The sequence below is a fragment of the Cololabis saira genome, chromosome 4 (assembly GCF_033807715.1).
Source record: "Cololabis saira isolate AMF1-May2022 chromosome 4, fColSai1.1, whole genome shotgun sequence".
NCBI classification, from domain to species: domain Eukaryota; kingdom Metazoa; phylum Chordata; class Actinopteri; order Beloniformes; family Belonidae; genus Cololabis; species Cololabis saira.
Genome location: NC_084590.1, coordinates 50,754,549 through 50,764,548, shown reverse-complemented (window position 1 = coordinate 50,764,548; position 10,000 = coordinate 50,754,549). Strand labels below are relative to the sequence as shown.

The following is a 10,000-nucleotide window of genomic DNA, read 5'->3' as shown; positions in this document are numbered from 1 at the left end:
CACACACGCGCCCCCGCCCGGTCCCGGTCCAGGTCCAGGTCCAGGTCCAGGTCCAGGTCCAGGTCCAGGTGCAGGTCCACGGATCCCGGCCCCGGGTCCGAGGATGAGCGTCGCGCTGCAGGACCTGCGCAACACCGTGAGTAAAACACGCGTGCACGCACGCACGCACACACACACACACAGGGAGCAGCAGGCGCGTGACAGACAGACACACAGACAGGGATGCTGATCCGGCCTGTCAATCACAGCGGGGGCATCGATCATCGATCCGGGCTCGGTTCGATCAGCTGCTGCTGCAGCTGCTGCAGGGCCCGCTGCTGACGTCACTGATCGAACAGGGTGATTGGTGGGGAGGAGGGGGCGGTCACGTGATCAGATGTTTGTGTGGATGTTTACATCATCATCATCATCATCATCATCATGAATCAAGAATCAAGAGAGAATCGATCTTTATTGCCATATATCAGAACTGGAGTTGTAAAAAAAATCAGGGGGGATGGTGGATTTTATCATATGGGGACAGATAATTTGTGCTGATTACAAATAATATAATATATTACAAATAATAGCAGTGACCAAAACACCTGCAGAAATACTGCAGGAATGACATGCAGGAATCTGTTAGTGTTCTCATAAATTACCACTTTATTCTCATAATATTACGACTTTATTCTCATAAATTATGACTTTATTCTATTAAGACTTTATTCTCGCAACATTATGACTTTATTCTCGTAATTTTACGACTTTATTCTCATAAATTATGACTTTATTCTATTAAGACTTTATTCTCGCAACATTATGACTTTATTCTCGTAATTTTACGACTTTATTCTCATAAATTATGACTTTATTCTATTAAGACTTTATTCTCGCAACATTATGACTTTATTCTCGTAATTTTACGACTTTATTCTCATATTATTATGACTTTATTCTCGTAATTTCCATTTTTTTGTCTTAGTTTGGCCCTAATACTCCGTTGTATGTTTAAATATGCAATAAAGATTGGGTTCATTTTCAAAAAACGACATTTATGAATAAAAAATCCAGCCAATATAATCAAATTATTAATTCCAAAGGGTATTTTTTTGTCCTCCACTTGTAAACCCTTCCATAGTTAATGACATAGCAGCAGTTAAATGCAGCCTTCTGTAAGCTTGAAATATCCACTGGACTTACATCAAATACATCAAAACACAACAATAAAAAACACTTTTCTGAACTTATCAATATGACTCTGTCCTTCACAGGATAAGTAACATGGATCACTGCAAAAACTCACAATCTTAACAAGAATATTTGTCCTATTTCTAGTTAAAATGTCTCATTTTAGTAAATAAATCTCATTACACTTAAAACAAGACTCATCACTGGAAAAACCAACCATTTTCACCTGTTTCAAGTAGATTTTCACTTGAAATAAGTAGAAAAATCTGCCAGTGGAACAAGATTTTTTTGCTTGTAATGAGAAGATAAATCTTGTTCCACTGGCAGATTTTTCTACTTATTTCAAGTGAAAATCTACTTGAAACAGGTGAAAATTGTCAAATAAGTTATTTTTCTGGTGTTATTTTTCTGGTGATGACTCTAAATGTTGAAATAGCAGTAAAACCACATTCATTGATGAAATGACATAAGGGATGGAAAGGAGGGATGGCAGTTTTACAGGGGGATGATTTGGACCGTTTTTATTTTTATATTACTAACCTTCCAACAATAATCATATCTACCTCATTCTGCTGTACCTTTCAGTTTTTTTTAAATTATATATATGTTAATAAGTGCCACATTTTTTTTATTTACTGTTTGCTATTTTTAAATCTGGGTACAGTGAATGAAATAACCGTCAAATTCCTTCAATTTCCTTGTCGGGCCAATGTTCAAACTTCAAGCTGATTCTTCACTCTGTCTGTTGTGCAGGCTCGTCATTGCAGTTAAGAAAGATAGAGAGACAAAAAAACAAAGTGCATAGTGCATGGATAATCTACATACATAATAATAATAATGATAATCTACATTATACAGCATGTGGAATAGAAACATAATAATAAATAGTCTCGGGCCTACTGTGTGTGTATAATATACAAATCTGTATCAACAAGAGACACGTCACCACAACTGTGTTGTTGTTAGACCTGGTGTTGCAACAGCAGCAGGTCCGACTGGTTTCAGTCTGACAGGGAAACCGGAACCAAAACCAGAACCCCATCCGCCCTGAAACCAGACCAGTTCCCTCCTGGACCCGGTCCATGTCTGAAACCAGACCAGTTCCATCCTGGACCCGGTCCATGTCTGAAACCAGACCAGTTCCCTCCTGGACCCGGTCCATGTCTGAAACCAGACCAGTTCCATCCTGGACCCGGTCCATGTCTGAAACCAGACCAGTTCCCTCCTGGACCCGGTCCATGTCTGAAACCAGACCAGTTCTCTCCTGGACCCGGTCCATGTCTGAAACCAGACCAGTTCCCTCCTGGACCCGGTCCATGTCTGAAACCAGACCAGTTCCCTCCTGGACCCGGTCCATGTCTGAAACCAGACCAGTTCCATCCTGGACCCGGTCCATGTCTGAAACCAGACCAGTTCCATCCTGGACCCGGTCCATGTCTGAAACCAGACCAGTTCCCTCCTGGACCCGGTCCATGTCTGAAACCAGACCAGTTCCCTCCTGGACCCGGTCCATGTCTGAAACCAGACCAGTTCCATCCTGGACCCGGTCCATGTCTGAAACCAGACCAGTTCCATCCTGGACCTGGTCCATGTGCAGGCAGAGAGATTCTGGGGGGCGGGGGGGGGCTTATTACCACTAGGGTCTGGATCTGGACCTGTGGTCCCCCTTCAGACCACTAGGGTCTGGATCTGGATCTGTGGTCCCCCTTCAGACCACTAGGGTCTGGGTCTGGACCTGTGGTCCCCCTTCAGACCACTAGGGTCTGGATCGGGGGTGTTGAGTGCATGTGATTAATGCCATAAAAACATCAAGCTGACAATGACCCCCCCCCTCCAAAACGCTAAGTGTCCTTGTTAAATGTATTTATTAAGTGTTGAATGTGCAGTGTCTACATTGCTGTTAAAACCGTGAGGCAGGGAGTGCCGGGCCACGCGGGACAATGCCCCCCACGACCCGGACCCCCCGCCCCTCGCCTATGTGCGTATGAATCGTGTAGGGGGGGAAGGAGGGGGAGCAGAGGCGGAAGCCAGGAGGCAGGACCAGCAGTGCCGGCCCTGAAAAGACGCCCACGCTCCCCCACCGGCCATCCAGTAGACGGGGGCCGGCCCTCCGAGCCGGGCCAGGGCCCCACCGTACCTCCACGGCGCCCCCGGTGCCGCCAGGGCCCCCAGACGGAGGGGGAAACGGTCCAACATCCCCCCATTCATACTGACAACATAAGACATAGACACCTGGGAATGGTGCCACCCCGCCGCCGCGCCCGCCCGTGCACCCCCCGGCCAGGGGAGGCCCGGTCCCCGGACCCAAAAATTGCGTGGTTGTCTGCTTCCTTTTCATTTTTGTAAGTTAGTAACACTGCAGAGCTAAAAACCAGATTGATAGCGACCACTGTCGTCAGGGACGCTGGGACATCACATTTCAAGATATGAGGGGGGTACAAGTGTTGGGAAAGATAATACCTAGTGAAATCCATCATGTTGTTCTGATATGCATTTGGAGTTATTTTATATGTATTAAGTAATAGAATAATCAATACAAATAGACACAGAGTAATTCCATAAATGTATTTAAAAAAAAAACATTTACATTTTCCCCTGAGGCCGAGGTGTGGCGGCTGCCGTACCAATTAACGCCCCTGATCTGAACCACCGTCTCCGTCTCCTGCGGACAGAAAACCGAGTTTTCCACCGCTTCCTCCGGCTCTTCCTCCATCTCTTCCTCCATCTCTTCCTCCATCTCTTCCTCCATCTCTTCCTCCAGCTCTTCCTCCATCTCTTCCTCCATCTCTTCCTCCAGCTCTTCCTCCTGGTCCAGGTCCAGGTTTCAGGTCCAACAGGACAACATCATCCGCAAAAAGCAGAGATGAAATCCTGTGGGTAACACGTGTGTGTGTGTGTGTGTGTGTGTGTGTGTGTGTGTGTGTGTGTGTGTGTGTGTGTGTGTGTGTGTGTGTGTGTATAAGTGTGTGTGTGTTTGTGTGTGTATAAGTGTGTGTGTGTGTGTGTATTTGTGTGTGTGTGTATAAGTGTGTGTGTGTGTGTGTGTGTGTGTGTGTGTGTGTGTATAAGTGTGTGTGTGTGTGTATAAGTGTGTGTGTGTGTGTGTGTGTGTGTGTGTGTGTGTGTGTGTGTGTGTGTGTGTGTGTGTGTGTGTGTGTGTGTGTGTGTGTAAGTGTGTGTGTGTGTGTGTGTGTGTGTGTGTGTGTGTGTGTGTGTGTGTGTGTAAGTGTGTGTGTGTGAGTGTGAGTGTGTGTGTGTGTGTGTGTGTGTGTGTGTGTGTGAGTGTAAGTGTGTGTGTGTGTGTGTGTGTGTGTGTGTGTGTGTGTGTGTGTGTGTGTGTGTGTGTGTGTGTGTGTGTGTGTGTGTGTGTGTGTGTGTGTGTGTGTGTGTGTGTGTAAGTGTGTGTGTGTGAGTGTGTGTGTGTGTGTAAGTGTGAGGGCTGGGCAGCGTGGACCGTTTCCTGTCTGCAGCTGTTACTTCCTGTCTTAAGACGCCCAGTTTCCATCTGAGCAGCAGAACAAACCAAGAAAACAGAGTCTGCCCTGATCACATGACCTGCTCCTCTTCATCCTCCTCTTCATCCTCCTCTTCATCCTCCTCTTCATCCTCATCCTCCTCTTAATCCTCCTCTTCATCCTCCTCTTCATCCTCATCCTCCTCTTCATCCTCTTCATCCTCTTCATCCTCCTCTTCATTCTCCTCTTCATCCTCCTCTTCATCCTCCTCTTCATCCTCTTCATCCTCCTCTTCATCTCTGGATCCATCTCCAGTGTTTCCAGTTTCTCTCCAACCTTCATCACCTCCAACTTTCCTTTTCACCGTCTCCACCTTCGTCATCTTCATCCTGAAGGTCATGGACCACGTGAACATCTTAAACCCGACTCAAACCCGACTCGTACTGGACTCAAACCCGACTTAAACCCGACTTAAACCCGACTCGTACTGGACTCAAACCCGACTCCTACTGGACTCAAACCCGACTCAAACCCGACTTAAACCCGACTCAAACCCGACTCGTAGTGGACTCACTTGACCTCTACGTGTCCTTGGTTTAGGCGCTGCGGCGCTGCTGTGATGGATGACGTGTTCAGAGCGGAGGTAGAAAGTGGTTACCACGGTGACGGGGGGCTCAGACCGGTTTATTCCGGCTCTCCAGGACCTGGTTCCAGACCTGGTTCCAGACCCGGCTCCAGCCCCCCCCTCCCTCTCCGGGTCAGTGGGTTAATGTGTCGGGCTAACGGGGGAGAGGCCGGCCCGGCCCCGCAGGGGAGGGGCCGGGCCGGCCCCGCGGGGTCCGGCTAATTAAGCTCTTTGTTCCCGACGGGAAATGAAACTTCCTGAGACGACGGTTAGTGACAGACGAGAACGTTCGGAATCAGAAAATACAAAACGAGGCTCTGGTTTGAGCCAAAATCAGGAAAGAAGCTCAGTTCAGAAGCAGGACTGGGATCCATTCAAATGTCAAGAATCGATTCAATTCCGATGTTAAGATTCAGAATCGATTATCAAGATTTGATTCAATCCGATTCGATTCCGATATTGATTTGTGTTATTGTTATTAAAACTGTTTTTTCAGCTGTTGCATGAATGATATCACTGTAGTTATGCAACATATTACCAGAATGGAAGGACCAATCAGCTCCCAGAATGCTGATAGAACTTCTTTCAGAAACATCGTGTGGCAGAATTACCAAACAGATCCAGGGAGGAAACAGAGACGCAGGAAATCGGTTTTAGTTTTTAACAAATTCCGTATAAATTTTTTCCATTTTTGCTATATTTCGGTTTTAAATTTTTGAGAATTTGGTTTTTAGCATTTTATGCAAATGTAACCCGTAGACAGTATATAAAGTAATGAAATAATTTATGCAATTGTAACTGAAAACTTTAATGTTTTCATACCTTTAAACATATTTAAAGGCAAAAACAAGGCAACCAGGTATTCTCGTGTCCAACAAAACATTCCTTTTTTGGGCAAAAACAAAAAAATAACAAAAGTTATAATGATGAAAAAAAATTGATCTTTAGACATACAAATCAATTTTTAGGAATTAATGTGAGAATTGATTAAGAATCGGAAAGTCGATTTTTTTTCAACACAATCCTAGTTCTGACCCAGTTGGAGGACCGCGGTTCTGGTTCTGGTTCTGGTTCTGGTCTCAGAACCTCGGGAACGTCCCGGTACGGTCATGCTAGGATTCAGGTGTGTGGTCACATACTGCTGGAAGGGAAAGACATCAGCAGTGGTTCTGGAGAAGATTCACTTCCTGCCGTGAGAAAGTTTATTTGCACATCTTCCGAGTAGCAGAACTACGAAAACACAAAAACCCTCGGTGGAAGAGACGCAGCTCGGAGCCCGACGGCCTCAGCTCTCGTAGCCGCTGTCGGGCACTGGAACGTTCCCGGAACCCTTCAGGAGAACCAACGGAACATGGGGGCGACATGCTGGAACGGTGATGGAACATCTATCGAAAATTGTTGGATCTTTATTGGAACATTGCAGGAACGTTGCAGGAACCTTGAGGGAACGTTGCATGAACAGTGAGGAAACATTGCAGGAACATTAAAGGAACACTGCAGGAACATTGCAGGAACGTTGCAGGAACATTGCAGGAACGTTGCAGGAACATTGCAGGAACCTTGCAGGAACCTTGAGGGAACGTTGCATGAACAGTGAGGGAACGTTGCATGAACAGTGAGGGAACGTTGCAGGAACGTTGCAAGAACATTAAAGGAACACTGCAGGAACATTGCAGGAACGTTGCAGGAACATTGCAGGAACGTTGCAGGAACATTGCAGGAACCTTGCAGGAACCTTGAGGGAACGTTGCATGAACAGTGAGGGAACGTTGCAGGAACGTTGCAAGAACATTAAAGGAACACTGCAGGAACACTGCAGGAACGTTGCAGGAACATTAAAGGAACACTGCAGGAACATTAAAGGAATGTTGCAGGAACGTTGCAGGAACACTGCAGGAACATTAAAGGAACACTGCAGGAACATTAAAGGAATGTTGCAGGAACGTTGCAGGAACACTGCAGGAACACTGCAGGAACATTGCAGGAACATTAAAGGAACACTGCAGGAACATTAAAGGAATGTTGCAGGAACACTGCAGGAACATTAAAGGAATGTTGCAGGAACACTGCAGGAACATTAAAGGAACACTGCAGGAACATTAAAGGAACACTGCAGGAACGTTGCAGGAACGTTGCAGGAACATTAAAGGAACACTGCAGGAACGTTGCAGGAACGTTGCAGGAACGTTGCAGGAACATTAAAGGAACACTGCAGGAACATTAAAGGAACACTGCAGGAACATTAAAGGAACACTGCAGGAACATTAAAGGAACACTGCAGGAACACTGCAGGAACATTGCAGGAACGTTGCAGGAACAACTGAACATTTCCCAGCATTTTTTTTAATATTCCAGCAAACATTAGGCTATACCAACAAGGCAAAATAACTTAAAATACATAAATTAGAAAAATATTTTTTTTGGCCATATTTGCGCTTACATTACACTGTACACACTACTCAATATCTTAACAAGAATATTTGTCTTATTTCTAGTTAAAATGTTTCATTTTTAGTCAAAAAAAATCTCATTACACTTAAAACAAGAGTCATTACCAGAAAAATAACTTGTTATTTGACAATTTTCACCTTTTTCAAGTAAATTTTCACTTGAAATAAGTAGAAAAATCTGCCAGTGGAACAAGATTTGTCTTCTCATTACATGCAAAAAAATCTTGTTCCACTGGCAGATTTTTCTCCTTATTTACTATTTTCCAGTGATGAGTCTTGTTTTAAGTGTAATGAGATTTTCTTTGACTAAAAATGAGAGATTTTAACTAGAAATAAGACAAATATTCCTGGTAAGATTTTCAGTTTTTGCAGTGTAGGCCTATAATTTACTGCTGAAAAACTGTAACATAGGCCTTAAAACAAAAAAAATCATTGAATGCATTAAAGTGCAATGTAAAAAAAGTGCAAAAGAAGTGGATAAACCCAAAACAAATGAATAGTTATCCTGGGCATAAGTTTGCTGATCCTTCTTCTTCAGGAAAAGTGTCAGGTTTTTCTTTATGAACGGTAGTTTGCTGCATTTAACGCCGCATTTACGCCCCTCACTCCACGCTGGGCGCTGTTTGACTGCGTCATCTCAACACGCCGTTATTAATTGAATGAGGAACTGGCGTCTCCCGCAGAGCTGCTGGGTTCCTGAACGCATCTCCACTCAAAGAGGTCGTGAAAACACTCGCCGTCTCTCGGCTGCAGCAGCGGCTTCTGTTGTCCGTTTCCATGGTTACGGGACAAACGCTAGCCACAGCCGCTGCCCCGTCGCCAGCCAGACGGACGCGTCGAGACCGAGACCGTCTTTGTGCCTGAAAAACAAACTCTCACGTCTTCTACTCAACAGAAACACAGACACTACGTTTACATGCAGTCAAAATTCAGGTTATTGCTAATATTCCGGTTACTGAAACATTGGGAATATTCCGTTTACATGGTAATTAATCATTCAGGATATCTGGATCAAACCAGCGACACACGGAGAACATCATGACACAATTACCGTCATTTCTGCTTCTTCTTCCTGGATCCAAATTCAAAACAAATGCTGCTTCAACTTTTCTCTCTCCTTCTTGTAAATCTTCTATCCCGGTACTTTCTACCGTCTACAAATGCAGAAATGTTCATATCCTTCATTACATTTATGAAGTGATTAGTCTCCTCCTGGTCTTGGTTTCTCCGTGTTTATAAGAACTTCCTGGACTCAAAAGACCAGGATTCCTTGTGAACAGAGCATGTGCAGAAAACAAATTCCTGTTCCGTTTGATGGTGATATTCCGTTTGGTGTTTACATGACCCAATATTCAGGTTTTAAAAGGAGTAACCCAGGGCTCATATTGGGGTTTTTAAAAACCCGAATATGAGCAAATTCTGGTTATTCAAAGGGGTTATTGGTGTTTACATGGCCGTGTAACCGGGTTATTCCCAATATTCGGGTTTTAAAAGGGTTATTGATGCATGGAAACGCAGTCACTAATATTCCAGTGTTTTAAAACACTTAAAACACTCAAATGACAACAACCGAGACCTGGTGCATGATGGTGCGGAACCGCCATCACACGTAGGCTAAGGCTAGCGTAGCCACGGCTAGCCTAGCTGAATGGTGAGTCCGGGTTCTGAGGTCCCGGACCCGGGTCACTTCTGGCAGCCCTTGTTTTGGACGTGGTTTCCGTAGCAACACTCAAAATAAGGATGGGAGTGAATGTTATCCAAGGTTAGCATGAGGTTAGCATGAGGTTAGCATGAAGTTAGCATGAGCTACATCAACCACGCCCGTTGGCCCCGTCCACTTCCTTCTGCGTAATGTACGATGCGCCGAACGAAGAAAAGAGGTTCCAGAAGCCTCAACTAGGACCTCAGCTAGGACCTCAACTAGGACCTCAAGTTGCATCATGGGAGTTTTCTCATGACCTCCGACATGGTTGTTGTTTTCTTTTCGTCCTCATTCCGTGTAAATGAGGATGTTGCCGTGGAAACAGGTCCAGGTCTAGGGTCCAGGTCCAGGTCCTGGTCCAGGTTCAAGGTCCAGGTCCTGGTCCAGGTCCAGGTCCTGGTCCAGGTTCAAGGTCCAGGTCCTGGTCCAGGTTCAAGGTCCAGGTCTAGGGTCCAGGTCCAGGTCCAGTATTTGTGTACTTGTCTGTTGTAACTGAATGATTCTCATCATGTAATTCCTGCTGGCGATGACATCATCCTGGAGAGACTCTCCCGTCTCCTAGCAACCACACCCCCCCCCCCCCCGCTCCCCTCCCTCT

General features: G+C 45.3%; 1 protein-coding gene across 1 annotated transcript in view; it reads left to right on the top strand.

Annotated features, from left to right (window-relative positions):
• Positions 1-10,000, top strand: part of ece2b (endothelin converting enzyme 2b) — a 38,026-nt gene that overhangs the window by 10 nt on the left and 28,016 nt on the right. Inside the window, exon 1 of the mRNA XM_061720073.1 lies at positions 1-136. This exon is cut by the window's left edge and continues 10 nt beyond it. Within this exon, the coding sequence (XP_061576057.1) occupies positions 104-136 (33 nt within the window). The 5' untranslated portion in view covers positions 1-103. The remainder of the gene's footprint in view (positions 137-10,000) is intronic.